Source organism: Microtus ochrogaster, unplaced genomic scaffold (genome assembly GCF_000317375.1).
Source record: "Microtus ochrogaster isolate Prairie Vole_2 unplaced genomic scaffold, MicOch1.0 UNK3, whole genome shotgun sequence".
Classification (NCBI taxonomy): Eukaryota; Metazoa; Chordata; class Mammalia; order Rodentia; family Cricetidae; genus Microtus; species Microtus ochrogaster.
This window is the reverse complement of record NW_004949101.1, coordinates 11,803,130-11,820,274: the sequence shown is the minus strand read 5'-3', so window position 1 is coordinate 11,820,274 and position 17,145 is coordinate 11,803,130. Positions and strand designations below refer to the sequence as shown.

The following is a 17,145-nucleotide window of genomic DNA, read 5'->3' as shown; positions in this document are numbered from 1 at the left end:
ATATTTGAATCTCGATGACTTAGTACAAAACCCTTATCCCCAAATCAGATCTACCAGATTTGTTATGCCAGTCTTTAAATGAATAAGTAACTATTCTGAACATTGCAGTGTATATCAATCCTCACCTTGTGTAGGTCCTTCACTCTTGGAGGTAAACTGTCCCGGATCCTCCGCATTGCCTGGAGAGGAGGCTCATTGAAATAGGGGGGCTCACCATCAATCATCTCTATCACCATGATCCCGAGGGACCAGATGTCCACCTGTTAAGAACAATCCACTAGTTATGTCAGGAATGGAGAACATTCTGGAGTTCTGGTTGTGTTGTGAAGCCCAGCAGATCCATGCTCATTCACAAATTAATTAATTTCACAAATTAATTTCAAACCGTACGATACAAATTTACATGCTGCATTGTTGTATTATCACCATTTTTGCTAATGTCATCTTTTTTTAAAACGAGATTTAGTTTTTAGTGTGTGTGTGTGTGTGTGTGTGTGTGTGTTCTCAGAGGCCAAAGAGGATGTCAGAGCCTCTGAAACTGGAGTTACAAGCAGTTGTGAGCAGCCTGATGTGAGTGTTGCAAGCTGAAGCCAGGTTTTCTTCAAAAACAGTATGCTTTCTTAACCATTGGGCAATCCTGCCCCCTAGACTCTCTCTACTTTTTAAAGATGACTCTAGTGAAGTTTCTACAGTATATTAGAAATGAAAATTTACCATTCTCAAGTCTAGAGCTTTAATTTTTATACTGGAAGAAAGAAACAAGGAAAGAACGAAAAATAGATTAGATAGATAGATGATAGATGATAGATGATAGATAGATAGATAGATAGATAGATAGATAGATAGAAAACAAAACCCCAAATTTTTACATTATGAAAAGAGAGAGCTTATTTGGAGGTTCTATCAAGGGACTGTAGCTACTCATCTCCTCTTGACCAAAGACTGGTCCCCCTCTATTCTGGGAAGATAGTCCTCTCGACTAAGCTTTGGGAGGGACCACATGGCATGGTGAAGGAGGAAAGGGACACCTGCCTAGCCAGCCAGATCAACTGGATCAACTCTGTTGACCAGGGGGGGGGGAAGCTGTTAGAGTTAGAGAAGAGAGTGTATTTAAACCATAAGGAATTGAGACGATGCTTTGGCAGGTTTAGAACAAATTTCAGGGACCTACCTACTCTGTATCACACATGGTGCACTCTTCATACTTCTATAAATCTGAGTTTTACAGAGTTATTTCCTCATCCATTGTGGGGTTTTCCACTTCAATTTTTATTACTTTAAACCAACCCTCAGGAAATCCTGCTTTATAAACTATTCTCAGGGAGCGAAGAAAAGGAAGAAGCGGCAAGCAGTTCTGAGTAAGGAATGGGAAGGCTGGAGAAGGGAGGCGGGAGAGTGGCTCGGCAAACCCCTCGGTCCAGCTCCTCCTATGGCCTCGTTGGGCTTTCACCTGCTCTCCGCATCCTTCTTCTACCCTTTGCCACTGTCACTTAGGATTTACCTCTGGGGTCCACAGTGAGAAAACCAAGTTGGGTCCTCATCCAAGGCCACAGTAAAAAAGAGGAGAGCCAAGCTTGCCTCCATTAATGAGTTGCTCTTCGCTTGTCAGTACAAACCACTTGCCATTGTCACCTACACCACGGTGCGGAGTCTCTGAGCCTCCAAGCTTCTGCTCACACTGTTACCTGCCTAGAAACCTCTGCCTCACCCTCTCTCGTTTAAATTATGCTGCATTGTGAAGGTTACAGTATACACGCATGATTTTCTATTGCATTTCTACTATATGCAAAGATCACTTCCTCGTCATACTTTCTATACTTTTTTTCCTTTTCTGAAGAATTTCTGCATAACCGCAGTCACCATTCCAGTTATTTTGCTTTGCAGCCTGCCACTGGGGGGTGGGACCAGTATTTAGGGACTTCACAATCCCTTTTTCACTTTCCTGTAGGACTCCAGGAAAAGCCACTATGTAAATACTGCTATGATGTCCCCAGTGGAAACAGTGTTCCCTCTGTCATAGCCAACTCCGAGTCAATAGATTCCCAGTGTTGGGGATCAACTATGGAGTCAGAAGACCCTTACCTCCTGTACCCACCAATCAGGATCACTGTGCCCCTGAGAAGATCCCAGAACCCACTGCCCCCAAACAAAAAAACTACTTACCTCTGTCCCATAAGGTAGCCTGGAAATCACCTCAGGTGCCATCCAGTATGGGGTACCCACCAATGATTTCCTCTTTGGCACCTCTTTGGAAACTTGAGCACAGAATCCAAAGTCAGATAACTTTATCTAAAAGGGGAAGAAAAGCAGTAAAGGAATAATTAGCAAACACTGCCCAGGAGAAGTAGACATATCTGCACAGAGCTGAAAATAAGGACAAAGAAATTCATTGAAATTCATCACTGGGACTCAGAGCTAGCAAAGAAGTTGCCAGAAACTTTCTCATCAGTCTTGATTTGCAAATATTTAAACTCCTGTAAATTTTTTATCTCTCATGAAATTATAGGATAAGCATAGGTAACCATTAAAAGTTAAATATACCCCAAAATAAACTTCTCTCGGGTTCATGAGTTCCCATGACCTTGGTTCAGCTGTCTCTATATGGAGTCTCCAAGGGACCAAACTAGGCCCTCTGCATGTAGGGGACCATTGTGTTGCTTTGTCTATCTAAGGGGCTCCTGGTAGTAGGACCAGGACCTATCCCTAGTGCATGAGCTAGCTGGTTGGAGTCCATTCCCTATGTTGGGATGCCATGATCAGCCTTAATGCATAACTTTCATCCAAAAGAAGAGTTTTAAACACTTGGGGACAAGAGGCTAGAGCTTTGATATCCTACAGATGTACTGTCCTGAACAGCCTAGCCCTCTATGGACCATTTAATCCCCAGTGGAAACCAGGTTACCAAGGCAAGAACTAGAAAAAATAAGAAGGACCTCACCCTGAGGTCCCACATATCATAGTCTTCTTGTTCCCATAAGCCACCACAAGAAAGAGGGGAGGTAGGAGGCAAGAGGAAGAAGCTAGTGTTTAAATCTGAAAGACTGAATTTTAAAGGTATCAGTTACACTTTGCAATAATGTAGTTCAATTTTGACTGGCAATGTTTAAATTATTCAGACATTAAATTTAACAGATTAAATTGAGATAGAGAATTTATTTTTTATGAAAGTTTCTTTTTTAGTTGAATTTTAAAATTCATTTTATATACCAACCTCAGTTCCCCTTCCCCCATCCCCCTAACCCACCCCCATTTACTCCTCAGAAAGGGTAAGGCCTCCCATGGGGAATCACCAAATCCTGGCACATTCAGTTGAGGCAAGACCAAGCTTCCCCCACCCCCGAGAAAGGCATCCCTCCATATGGAACATGTTTCATAAAGTCAGCTCATGTTCTAGGGGTAGATTCTGATACCACTGCCAGCGGGCCCACAAGCAGACTAGGCTACAAAACTATTGCTCGCATGCAGAAGGCCTGTTTTGGTCCTGTGCAGGATCCACAGCTGTTGGTCGAGGTCCTTGAGCTGCTGCAAGTTTGGGTAAACTGTCTCTGTGGGTTTTCTTTGGGCCAACTATCTTTGTGGGTCATGATCTTGATTTCCCCCTTGCTCATATAATCACTCCTCCCTCTCCTTGATTGAACTCTGTAGCTCGGCCTGGTGCTTGGATGCAGATCTCTACATCTGTTTCTGTCATTTATCTGAATAATGGTTCCTGCTTCTCTGTAGCTTTGGATTGTGGTCTGGTTATCCTTTGCTTTACAGTTATCTAATTATGAGTGAGTACATATTGTGTTTGTCTTTCTGGCTCTGGGTTACCTCACTCAGAATGATTTTTTTTTCTAGTTATATCCATTTGCCTGCAAATTTCATGATGCTATTATTTTTTAAAGCTGAGTAATACTCCATTGTGTAAATGTACCACATTTTCTTTAGCCATTCTTTGGTTGAGGGGCATCTAGGTTTTTTCCAGATTCTGGCTATTATAAATAATGGTGCAATGAACAGTGAGAGGTAGTCTTGAATGTAGTGGCACAGGAGACCACTTCCTGAATATAACATCAGCAGCTCGGACACTGAGAGCTACAATAAATAAATGGGACCTCCTGAAGCTGAAAAGTTTCTGTAAGGAAAAGGACAAGGTAAATAAAACAAAATGACAGTCTACAGAATGGGGAAAGGTATTTACCAACCCCATGTATGGCAGAGGCCTGATATTCAAAATATTAAAAGAAATCAAGAAACTAGACACCAAAATATTAAATAATCCAATTAAAAAATGGAATACAGATCTAAACAGAGAATTCTCAACAGAAGAATCCCAAATGGTTGAAAGAGATTTAAGGAATTGCTCAACATCCTTAGTCATCAGGGAAATACAAAGAAAATGACTCTGAGATACCATCTGACTCTTGTCAGAATGACTAAGATCAAAAACACCCATGTAGCTTATGCTGAAGAGGATGCAGAGTAAGGGGAACACTCCTCCATTGCTGATGCAGTGTAAATTTACACAGCTACTTTGGAAATCAGTATGGTGGCTTCTCAGAAAGTTGGGAATCAATCTACCTCAAGACCCAGTGATACCACTCTTGGACATATACCCAAAAGATGCTCAATCATACCACAAAGATAGTTGCTAAAATAGGGAATTTAGGGCATTTGTGCTTTTTCATCTCAGTATCTTACTATGTGTTTCTCTCTGTTGACATAAAAAAAAGCTCATACCCTCCAAAATCTGGGATCCTAATAATTATTTCCCTGCCAAAATGTGTAAGTTAAGGAATTGAAACTGGATGGTTGGCATCTAGGCCTACTCTTCTTGTATAGGAGTATGGGTGCTTTTGTATGATATTTTTTTAACTCATCCAAGTACATAAAAGAGACAGCTTTCTAAAAAAGTATAATTGCATGTAACATTTGTCCAAATAAATCTTCAAGTAGATAATGAGAACTCAAATCACAGTGAAATAAAGCACTGTGGGCAGAACTTAGAAGCAAATCACATGGCTCTAAGCTGAGCCTTGTTTTAGGTGGAATTGTATACTGTGGGCGCTTAGTACATCATCCCGTCTCCTTAATGCATTTATGCGAAGAGAAGAGGAGGAAGAACTGTCCCACCCAGAGGAGATGTGGCTTGTCACAGAAGAAAATACTAAGGACCTCAGAGTTTCGAGTTCAAACAGAGGTGCTGCCTTGCTGCTATCCCTGCCATCTCCAACATGTCCCATCTAAGAAATGGGCTCCACAAAAGGATACAGGGTAGAGGTACGTGCAAAAGAAAGTCCATCCCAGGACAGTTGTAGATGTAAAGATGAATTATAGTAACTCTTGCTCTATGATTGGGTATCTAGGGAACTCTGCCTATCCTGCATGCTTGAAGAGACTGCCTTTGTGAAAACTTCTTGTGTTGCTTCATACAAGACCATAGCCCCGCACATCTGTAACTTCAGCATCATTTGGCAGCTTGTTAGTACAAATGTTCCTGGGTACCACTTAGCCCAGCTAAATTACCATCCTGAGAGTCAGGACCTAGGAAAGGGGTTTTATTTTTATGTTTTCTATCTACTGTTTTCTAATGCTAAGTAAAGTCTGAGAACTTCTGCCTTAAAGAGAGCAACAGTAAGGAACAACAAAATTGAGATAAGAAATAGAAAACGCCAGCTTCAGAGACCCACAGCGGAGCACATGGCTGAGCTCCCAAAGTCCAATTGAAGAGTAGAAGGAGTGAGAATATGAGCAAAGAGGTCAAGACCATGATGGGGTCATCCACGGAAACAGCTTTCCTGAGCTAATGGGAGCTCACCAACTCTAGCTGGACAGTGAAGGAACCAGCATAGGACCAAACTAGTCCCTCTGAAAGTAGGTGACAGTTGTATTGCTGGGGCAGACTGCAGGGCCACTGGCAATGGCGACAGGATTTAGCCCTACTGTTTGTACTGGCCTTTTGGAACCCATTCTCTTTGGGTGGATACCTTGCTCAGCCTCAATATAGTAGGGAGGGCCTTGGAACTTCCTCAAAACAAAGTGCTTTACCCTCTCTGAGGAGTGGAAGAGGGGGGAGGTGAGGGAGTGGGAATTGAGATTTGTGTGTATGAAAAAGGATAGTTTTTCTTTTCTTAAAAAATAAAATTTAAATTAAAAAAAATAAAGTTAAATTAAAAAAGAAAGAGCCAGCTTGATGATGGCAAGATCTTGATGCTGCTTAAGGTCTGCTTCATTAAATACCAACCCCAAGAGGAGAGGGAGGGGTCATAGACATTCTCTCAGACTGGCAGGGTTTCATGTCTTCTACCATTGGGCAGAGCACAGAGAACTGGATATTTTTCCAAAGCTTTTTGGCATTGTTAAAGGAGATCTGAAATCTGATCCTAAGCCTTCCTGTGATAACATCCTACGCTGGGACATGCTCCTTCTGAGGACTAGCAGGAGAGAGACATAGATGGAGATCAGGATAAGTTTCAGAGACAGCACGTTATTTCATATGCACAAATCTCTGATTATTTAAAAGCTGCATTTGCCTCACTATCTTTAAGGCACCTTTTAATTGTAAAATGCGACTTTTACAGAGATAAAACAAAAAATGACAAAGGGAACATGAGTAATAATACCAAATCCATTTAAAGAACAGTTGGAGACACCAGATACTGGGGCACATTCTTGGTAGGGAGACAATGGATTCCTGCTGAGTGTTGGTAATGTATTAGGGAGGGGATGGAGTGGTCAGAAGGCACTGGTTGATGGTCTATTGCCATTTATCATTTATTCCTCCTTCAAGTTACATGGGAGACGAGCTTATACTCATTACATTATCTGTTAAGTGCCCTATTAGTTGGTGTTTCCCTCCAGAAGCACATCCCAAGGCAAGAATTCAGGCAGAATACTTATTTAAGAGATGTAAGAAACCCTGGCCGTGAGATTAGGAAGTATAATGAGTAAGGGGAAACAGCTGATCAGGAATTAACAACCAAGCAAGATATCACTGTGGCTAACTAAGACTTTGTCTGGTGGAGGGTGTCTGAGGGTCTGCACAGAACAAGTCCTTCAGTTATTCTGGAAAGCGAGAGGGGTTGTATACACCCGTGAGTGCAGGTGAGGAAGCTGGAGGTCCATCACAGGTGTCTCACTTTGTTGGTCTCCATGCTATTTTGTAAAACTGGATCTTTCACTGAACCTGGGGCTCAGCACTTAGCTAGCCTGGCTGGCCAGCAAGCCGTTGGATCTTCCTGTCTTCATCTCCTAGTTCTGGGATTATAAAGATGCATCTCTATGCCTGGTTTTCTATGTGGGTTCTAGAAATCTGTATTTATAGCTTTGTATTTTTGCAGGAAACATTTTACCCACTGAGCTACCTTTCCCAGGAAGGCAATGCAATAGTCTTTTTATTTATTATTTTATTTACATGTTTATTATTATATTTCCACACCTTAAAGGATGTAACTTAATAAGTGCTTTATTTTGTTCATCCTTAGGATCTATATTATCCTAGCAGATAATAAGCATTCAGAAAATAAGTGTATGAACAAGATTAGTAGCATCCACAGTGCTTCTGTTCCTGTAGACTCTGGTGGGTACACAGAGGTGCAGGAATGCTTGAGACACAGGTTCTGCCCTTAATAAAAGCAACTCAGTACTTTAATAATAATCTTGTGTATTGAACAGAGGTAGAATTTTTCCATTATGTCAATTTTACGATGTCCTATTATTTTAGTTCCCCAAGTGACTTCAGATCAGATGTTTCCAGCAAGAGAGTTTGGCCTAAAATTGCCTGGCTTGCTTTGCTTCCTCAAGTCCCATTCCCAGAGGCCATGCATGGACTGCTTTAGTGCTGGATGTGATTCGTCCTCATGGGGTCTTATATATGTGCTTTCTGAGCCAGATGGGGTGTCTTGCCCTTGTCCTATAGCTCCTCCTGTATAGACATATATTCTTCCTTGCATCCCTTTGCAGTATGAGACTCCCCCTACTAAGAGGAGCTGATTAAGGCTGGGTTGAGGGACTGAGAGCACTTGTTTTGCTAGTCTAAGGACTGTAATTAAGGTCCACAGAACCCATATAAATCGTGGGTGAGCCTGATGGCCCTCCTATAATTCCATCATTGAAAGGTGGAGACATGGAATCCCCTGGGGCAAACTGGTTAGCTAGACTAGTTATATCAGCAACCTCTGTCTGGGTTCAATTGAAAGACCTTGCTTCAATGAAAGAGGGAAAGAAGTGAAGGAAGATTCCCCGTCATCCAACTTAGGCTGCCACATGCAAACATACACATATTCACATGCAGCACACACACATACTCAAACACACACATACATGGGAGCACCCACAGACACAATACACTCACATTCAGAAAAAGCAAGAAAGGCAGTTTATTCTCCGTCCCTTAAATGTGAGCTTGGTTGAATGTATGGTTTCCTTTAGCTAAGATGATATAAGGTACCTGCATTGCATCTGTATGAGAGTTTGCCCCTCCTGATACTTTTTGGAATTATTGTCAAAAGAAATGTGAATTATTTTGGGCTACTCTATTAGTAGGTGGGTGACACATGGCCCCGTTAGCCGTCTACCACTGATGAAAGTCAGTCAATAACAAAAGATGGGGAGCATTGGCTTGTGATTGGCCTTCAGCCGGTGGTCTCCATCACTTCCTTATTGACTGCCTTTGGCATACGGTAGAGATAACATCAGCCAGAGGGAAAATGTTCATGTCACATCAAAGTTTTCTGAAGAATTTGAGCCTTGATCTGGGAGAAACTGCACTCTAGCCTCTGGTGAAATCCAGCAGCTACAAGAAGGTATTGGAGACCACCAATTGCAGGCCAGTCACATGTGCGAGGAAGCAAATTGGTGGCATATGGCACAGAGACCAATTGTCCTAGCTGATGAAACCCACTATTGTTCCATGCATTTTTGGAGAACTACATGATGAGTGTTTTAAGCCATTTAGTCTTAAGTGGTTTGTTGCATAACAATGCTGACTTACACGTGTTCTTGAGCTGGTTCTTTAAAAACGTTTTAACTGGAGTAGTGTTAAAAGCAGTAATTAAAGCTGCTTATGCATAATCCTCAATTCACACATCATATATATATGTACATAGAAATATGGAAACTAGGGAATAGGCTTATGAGTGATTTCTCTGTCCTCTGTAGTTTATGAAATTTACTAATTTATCTATAATGAAACATAGATTTATTTTGAAAATAGAACTTTATAAGCCAAAGTGAGTGGGCTGTTTCTCCCAGCTCATCGCTGATGACTCTTCAGCAAATTGTGATGTGACCCAGACATTTTTCATCTCTTCTGAGGTTACACCATTATAAAAGTCAGATACCTTGAAGAGGTGCTGGTTACTTTCACTCCAAACTCATTTTCTCCAGTGAGAATGTCAGAGGCACGAGAAGGGCCTACACAGTGACAATCTATGTGTCAAGACTCGACTCCCTAAATCATCCTTCAAATGTGAGTTTGCTATATCTCTGGATTTGGCATAGCCTATATTCTGTTGACTTTTGTACTTCAACGGAAAGAACTGTTTAGATTATTTTGATGAGAAATGCAGAAGTCTGGGCATGGGAACATAGTATGATAAATGTTTTCTATTTGCCCCTTTAAACCAGATGCCTTTTCTTTTTTTCTTTGAGCCTTCTGAATCCAGCATGCACTGACTACATGGATGCTTACATGGGATTGAAAGCAAGGTGACGAGTAAGGAGGGGAGCATTCATTCTCAAGCTTCATCCTACAAATTCATGATATTCTGACTTATACCAAAGATCAGAGCTACTGCCCAGCAGCCCCAAACATAACAAATTCTTCAGCATGTGACAATAACAATGGGTGGTCTATTTCAGTAAACTAACCCATCTTTGTAGCTTGTTTCTTAAGATTTTTCTATGTCTGCTCAAACACTGGGAAATTATAAGATTTGGTAATCTGTTTCTCACAGGGCCTTGGGGACCTTGAAGGTAGGTACATTAAAAGGAAGAGAGTAGATACAGGCAAAGAAAAGTCAGCTTCTCTTATTTTTCAACAGAAAGAATGCAGTAGAAAGATGAAAGAAATTCCCATAGTCTCCATTCCTGCCTACTCTCACTGTAGAGGATACAAATTCTCCATCAATTTCAGGTCACCAGTAGTTCTGAGTAACAGGATGATACAGAGGAAAGGCAATTTCCTCTCTGCAAGTTCTGAGAAGTGGAGTGGGCGACGTGTGACTAACAAAAATGAGAACTGTGAGAAAGTGTTCTTAGGAGACTAATGCCCATGACAGGCAATCTGACAAACTAAACAGGGAGGGGACCCAACAGCAAAACCTTACCCGGCCATCACTTGTCAGGAGGATGGAGTCACTCTTTATGTCCCTGTGAATCACTCCTTGGTTATGAAGGTAGGAGAGGGCTTTGAGGACAGATAGGCAGACAGTAGCTATCTGTTCTTCATTCATTCTAGAAAGGAAATAACATGTAAGGATCGAGACAGGGTCAGGGACAGCTTTCTAATGCTCAAGAGATGCCACTCTCTTGGGTTTCAGAGAATTAGTTTAGGTCTCTAGTCCTTGTCTAGAAAACTCCAAATAAAGGAAATGATGTCTCTGGGATGTGATGATTACAGAATAAATCCAGGCACTGAGCATTTTAGGGGCCTAATAAAAGTAAAAGGAAAGTGACCACACTTGTTAGCCATTGTGCAATTAGTGCAAATTAATGTCCTTGACCTCTCATACTGGAGGCGATCAAGCTGTATTCAACTAGAATTGAGCAATTTTTATTTCCTAACAAGTCCATTACAGTGACATACAAGTTTGCTCTTCTGCTTGTCTCTTCTGTCCTCAGGTTAGCCTGGTGGAGCTAGCATATAGATATGATATTGCAACTCAGGAGGATAAAACTAGACTCTATGTTAGTGTTGAGAGGTTCTGTTGTTTGTTACTAAAAGGGAATTCTCAGTGGACTTCTGAGATTGAATCACTGTCTCCTGGTGACCTCCAGAGAGTGTGTGTTGGGGAGGGCATGTCAATTTAATAAATGACATATGTATGCATGATTTTATAATGAGAACTCTGTGCTTGTATTTCCTGAGTGTGCAGAGTCATTAATTTATGAGTAAATTATAGAGGAAGTTATTGAGGTAGTACTTTGAGTCATCTGTCTTACCTGGTATGAGTGACAATGTCTGTCAAGGCACCACCTTCTAGAAACTCCATGACCACCCAGAGCTCATCTCCAACAAGGTAGCTGTTATACATATCAACGACATTATCATGGTGGTAATCACGCATTATCACAACCTGGATGAATGAGAAAGATACATATTTACTTCTGGGACTGAAGTCTGCTGTGGTTTCTCTTGCGGCCCACATCAATATGTCGAGCGAAAGGGATTTGGTGCCGGGGAATTTCTTTAGGGATCTATGTACTGTAGATAAGAGGCATCAGCAGTTATCAGTGGCAGTAAAAAAAGAATCAAGTGCGTATACTGTAAAAAGCGACGGGCCAAACAGACATTGCCAAGTTAAGAATGGAACGTGTGGGAGAAGAGGTGGGGGGGGAGGGTAAAGAAGGGAAAACTTTAAGATATACAGCAAAATCTGTCAAAGAGGAGGTTTACTGTGGCATTGGGGAGATGCAGTCAGACAGGACAAAGGGGTTTGCGTAGATCACTATTCATATTTTCTGTGGGCCAATCCAGCAAGGAGGCACTGTAAGCTGAGGAAGTGGGTGGGAAGTGCACAAATGGGTAGTAACTGATGTCCATGAAGTAAGCAATTAGAGGGGCTATAAGACACCAGCCTGACTTAGGATGGATCTCAGGGAGAATTGGTGTGAATACAAAGAACATATTTAGATGGTAAAATTAGATATGCTGTAGGTGTTTTAAAAAGTTTAAAGGTCAAACTGAGCCTACTTGTTGGAAAAGTACCTGGGAATTTTTGCCTTGTGGCTGCTTCTGGTTCATTTTCAGTTTGTGCTAAGGAGTAAGTCAACCCAATCTGTCCTAATAGTGCAATTTAGAAAAAAACATTCCAAGAATCAGAAACAGGATATAGGGGAGATGTTCAAGTCAACTTATCTGTAGCTCTCTGCAGCTCCCAGGAATATATAAGAAATGGGTATCTTGTGGGAACCAGAGATGTGGGAGGCCACTGGGCATAATGGAGCCTCCATTGGTAAGGTTTTTAATGTAGCTGAGAGCATTGATGTCAGTTCACATCTGTATATGTATAGGAGAATTGAGAATTCTGCCAGAACACCAAAGGTCTCAAGCCTCAAGCAGCCATGGATTATTCTGGAGATGTGGACTGCACGTTCTTTATCAGAGACTGACATCTCTATGGAATCTTCTCTCTCCTCATTGCTGACCAAGTTATTGAAGGGAAAATATGCCAAAACACTGTTATTTTGTTACAGGTACTTATTTTAAATATCCTAATTGATATATATGTATATATATATATGACAAATATAATAAAATTGATGTGTATACGTATAACATGAAATTGTTGTCTCAATTATTCTTAGCAATAAAGCAAATGCCATAACTCTAATGGAAAAGCAAACAAAGGACATGATTCAAAGAAGAGTTTAAATGTCATGTAAATATATATAATATATATACATATATAAAATATATAAAAATAAACACTCAACTATCAACAAAATTCTGATTAAAATAATGTTTGTCCATGTCTATCAGATCAGAATAGATAATGTAATATCTAATAATGCCAGTAAGTGTGACAGAGAAATGTAAAGGCCCAAACTGGTACTTTCTAAAAAACATTATATGTTAATTCTCTAAAAGCTACATATATTTAAGTGTCATTTGGCTTATTTGTCCTACTTTATGACTCTAATAAGATTATAAAACATGAAGCCAAAAACACTCACTGAAAACAATATAAACTGGAGATTGGTTTAATGAGTATGGTTTACATATGTGAAGGAAGAATTTGAGGCCATAGAAATGATATGGTTGATATATTCAAATATACTTTCTAAAACTTTATTAACATGAAATTAAATCCTAAATGAAACAAGTTAAAATAAGAAGCTATCAGGCTACATATATGGTGTAAGTAAGTAGGAAAATATAAGAAAAAAATAATAAAATATTAATGTAGGCCACTTCTGCATAGTTTTGGAGTTACGGTTATACATATATTTACATGATTGGAGGCCTTGTGTATTCACGAGTCACTTATCCTTTCAATCAATAAACATGTATGGAAGGTAGTTTTTAAAATGAGTACTACAATACAGACTTTTTTTCTTGGCTAATCTATAAATGATGTAATATAACAAATATTTGCATAACATTTGCATTTTGTTAGCTATTAGAAGCAATCTGGAAATGATGTATCATGCATAGGAGAGCATGTATAGATTAAAAGTAAGCACTATAGATCCTTTATACAAAGGTCATGAGTAGGTATGGAGCTGAGTGTTGGCAGAGACTGAAGGACAGATCCTCCAGAAATTCTGAGAAGTCAGTATGTTCATGGAGAGAGACAGCACTGTATGAGTTTTGGAATCTGTTGGAAAGCCCTCAAACCCTGGCTCCATAGTCAATTAGCCATATTATCTTGCGCCAGTTATCTAGTTATTGAACCAATCTGAGCAGCTTTGTCTCTCAAATAATAACAGCACCTTTATTGGTTATTGCTCAACTAGGCTTGTGCCTGCTGGGTGGCTGATACAATGGAGTACTTTATAAAGGGAACAGCCATGCATGCATGGAATGAGACTGGAGGAAGAATAGCAGGGGAATGCTGCTTTTGCCTTTCTATTTTTAGTGTCATTCTCTCTCTCTCCTTCTCCCCCCTTCCCCCCCCCTGTGTGTGTGTAGTGGTGTGTACAGGGCTATGAGCAGGTATGTGGGGGATAAAGGACAACTTTGAGTGTCTTGCCAGGCCTGTCATTGTGTGTGTGTGTGTTTCTTTTCTTTTTCTTTTCTTTTTTTTTTTTTTAGACAGGGTCTCTCATTAGCCAGGAATTCAACAATAGGGTAGGCTGATTGGCCAGAAAGTACCAGAGTGGAACAAGTACAAAATTGGAGCTCTCCCAACACTGGGATTATGTGCACACATCACCATGCTGGTTTTTTTTTTGTTTGTTTGTTTTGTTGTTACTTACCTTGAGCAGCTTATGCTTGCTTATCAAGCACTTTACTGACTGAATTTTCTTTCCAGCCCCTACATGCAGTGCTTTGGAGATAGGAAGCGAATGTTGCAGCAACATGTGAAAGAGGCAATCCAAACACAGCATTTACCTCATTAAAAAGGAGTTCCCGTCTTTGTTGTTTTCGGAGGTCCATTTTCTTCACCGCCACTTGCTTTCCTGTGTGCTTCTCAGTTGCAATGCACACGATGCCTGTCGATCCCTCTCCAATTTTGATAAAGTTATCCAAATATTCCCTGGGGTCGCCTGGACTGACCACGAGTTGCAGGGCAGCCCGGAACTGTTCATGGGATACCCTAGAGGGCTGCTGGTCTGAGGAGGAGCCCCAGCTAGGTGGAGGGTAGGTGCTGGAGGAGATGCTGAGGGAGCTCAAGTAAGAAGCAGTGGAGATGTACTGAGAACTGGTTTGCAGGGAAGGATGGTGGTACAGGGTGGCTTTGTGGTACCCAGAAGGGTACTGGTGGCTGCTTGAAGAGTAGCCTGCTTTGCTTTGACTTTGAGGTAGTTTGGAGGGGCCTCTTGGATAGGTGTCGGACCCTGACAATGGAGGACTGAAGACCATCTGTGCTCGATCATAATCCACCTGAGAAAAAAAGACACAGATGACCAGCATTTACTAGATCTGAATCTGAATCTGAAGCCTATTGTTGGCAGAAGAATGAGAAGAGGCAGTGCCAACAGGATCTGGTTGCATAACCCCAATGCCAGCTGATGGGGGAGAGTCTTCTGTTTTGTGTTAATTCTATTGGTTAAATAAAGAGACTGCCTTGGCCCTTTAATAGGACAGAAAATTAGGTAGGCGGAGTAGACAAAACAGAATGCTGGGAGAAAAAAGCCGAGTCAGTCAGTGGCCATGATTCTCCCACCCGACACAGACTCAGGTTAAGATCTTTCCTGGTAAGCCACACCTCGTGGGGCTACACAGATTATTAAAAATGGGTTAAAGCAAGATGTGAGAATTAGCCAATAAGACAGAAATCACTTGCTCTACCCTTCTTCAACTGCTCTGTTGTGTGAGTACTTAAGAATCCTGCAGAGAAGACCATGCATCAAGAAGTAAGGCTTTCCTGAGTTTCTGTCTGTCACCATGCTGCTGATGAAGTGGGGATGGGAACTGTCCCTGACTCAGTGCTTGTCCTACAGAGGGGGATTTCTAGCTGGGTGAAGAATGAATACATGAGTGAATGGTGACAGTAAAGCCATAGGAATAGAGACATCTGTCATCTTATCTTCGGCCTAGCAACTGAAGACAGTTGTCACGAAATTTGAAAATCTGTTTGCAAACATGTTTGAATTGATTTTTATGGTCTTTTTATGAACTCAATAAAATGGTAACAGCACAGCAACTTTAATAAAAAAAAGAAGATGATGATGAAGAGAGAGGAGAAGGAAAAGAAGAAGAAGGAGGAGGAGGAGGAGAAGGGGAAGAAGAAGAGGTTCCTGGCAAGATTAAGCCAGAAACTGAAGCCCATGAGCTATTCTGAAAGTACCTCCTCCAGTTCATGTCTAGTTCTCAGATGACAGTAGCCATGCATGATCATTTGACTGCAACCTAATAAGAGATGCCAAGACAGAACTGATCACCTAAACTCTCCAAATTACTGGCATTCAGAATTGGTAAAATATTAAATGCTTGTATTTTAGATCTAGGAGATAATGTGTTGAGCAAGGGTATATTTTGTTTTGTGAGATAGTTTGTTACAGATCAATTGATAACCAATACAATGAGAGATCCGACCAAAGAATTCGTGCATGATAGTAAGTGTTTACTGTTTTAAGCCATGAGATTCTGAGATAATTTGTTAAGCAGCAATAGATAATTTATGGAGAAATTTCATGAATTCTTCTATGACTACATTAAATTTGAGAGAGTTATTAGACACCCATGTTAGATGACACTTAAATGACTTAGACATTCTTTACGATCAAGGATGGGATGAAGGTAAAGATGTGAATGTGAGAGCCATCAATGCTAACTTAGAATTAAAGCCAGGATGCTGAATTTATAATAAAAGGCCCAAGGAATCCAATCTATACATCAAAAAGAGAAGAATGACTCTTTAAAAATGAAAAGAGAAGTAGTGGCCAGTGATGTAGGAAGGAAAAATGAAGGCATCACAGAAATCTGGAGTCAAGGCAGAAAAGTATTTCATGAAGGGATAAATGAAGGGTGCTAAACGTTTATTGAAAACAAAATGGATGGACCCTTCACCTATGAACCAGGCAAGATGATGGAACCAGATAGGTGTCACAGCTTCCAGCCACTGCATGTAAGGAAGTTCATTTTACCACGAAAGGGAGCAAAGACTGCTGATAGTGCTGTCTTGAAAACTATTACCTTTGCACCATTCTTAGCTGTTCTGCACTGATGGCAGTGACATCAGGAAACATGCAAAAGTTAGCTGTCCTAACTTTAGGGATAACACACTACACTCAGATGGATCCACCACCCTGATGGACCAGGTATCCCCTAAGCAATGGTCCTGTCTCATATGCAGAGGAATATAGTTAGTATATCCTGACTCTGATACCTTAAGTTAAAACACTCAGCATCTCTGAGCCTCAGTTTCCTCATTTGTAAAATGAAATAATGGTAAAAATATTAACATCTCATTCCTTAGATCGTAGGAAACTCCAGAAGATTGTGTAGATATAAAATGAATTGAATGGTGATGGGCTAATAAATTTTAATAATACTGTTAGAGTTCTATGACGTACTTAGAATAACAATGGCAATATAAAAGAAAATAAACAATAACCTCAAAAACAACAAAACTAGCTAACATTTACAGAAGTTGTACAGCATACTAGTGTTACATATGTTCCTGTACATTAAGTTCTTACAACAATAAGACAGCACTTTCAATTGTAATACATTGAATGATGTGTTATAGTTAACCTACTCTATTAGAAAATGGGCTGCTTTCTAAGGACCTATGACTGTGTGTGTGTGTGTGTGTGTGTGTGTGTGTGTGT

General features: G+C 40.6%; 1 protein-coding gene across 2 annotated transcripts in view; it reads right to left on the bottom strand.

The window, feature by feature from the left end:
• Positions 1-17,145, bottom strand: part of Pak5 (p21 (RAC1) activated kinase 5) — a 268,738-nt gene that overhangs the window by 4,697 nt on the left and 246,896 nt on the right. For both annotated transcript variants that reach the window (XM_005365545.3, XM_026788499.1), the window contains 5 exons: positions 14,261-14,752; positions 11,146-11,279; positions 10,311-10,437; positions 2,164-2,289; positions 126-260 (listed from right to left, as the gene is read on the bottom strand). In XM_005365545.3, coding sequence (XP_005365602.1) covers positions 126-260; positions 2,164-2,289; positions 10,311-10,437; positions 11,146-11,279; positions 14,261-14,752 — 1,014 coding nt within the window. The remainder of the gene's footprint in view (positions 1-125; positions 261-2,163; positions 2,290-10,310; positions 10,438-11,145; positions 11,280-14,260; positions 14,753-17,145) is intronic.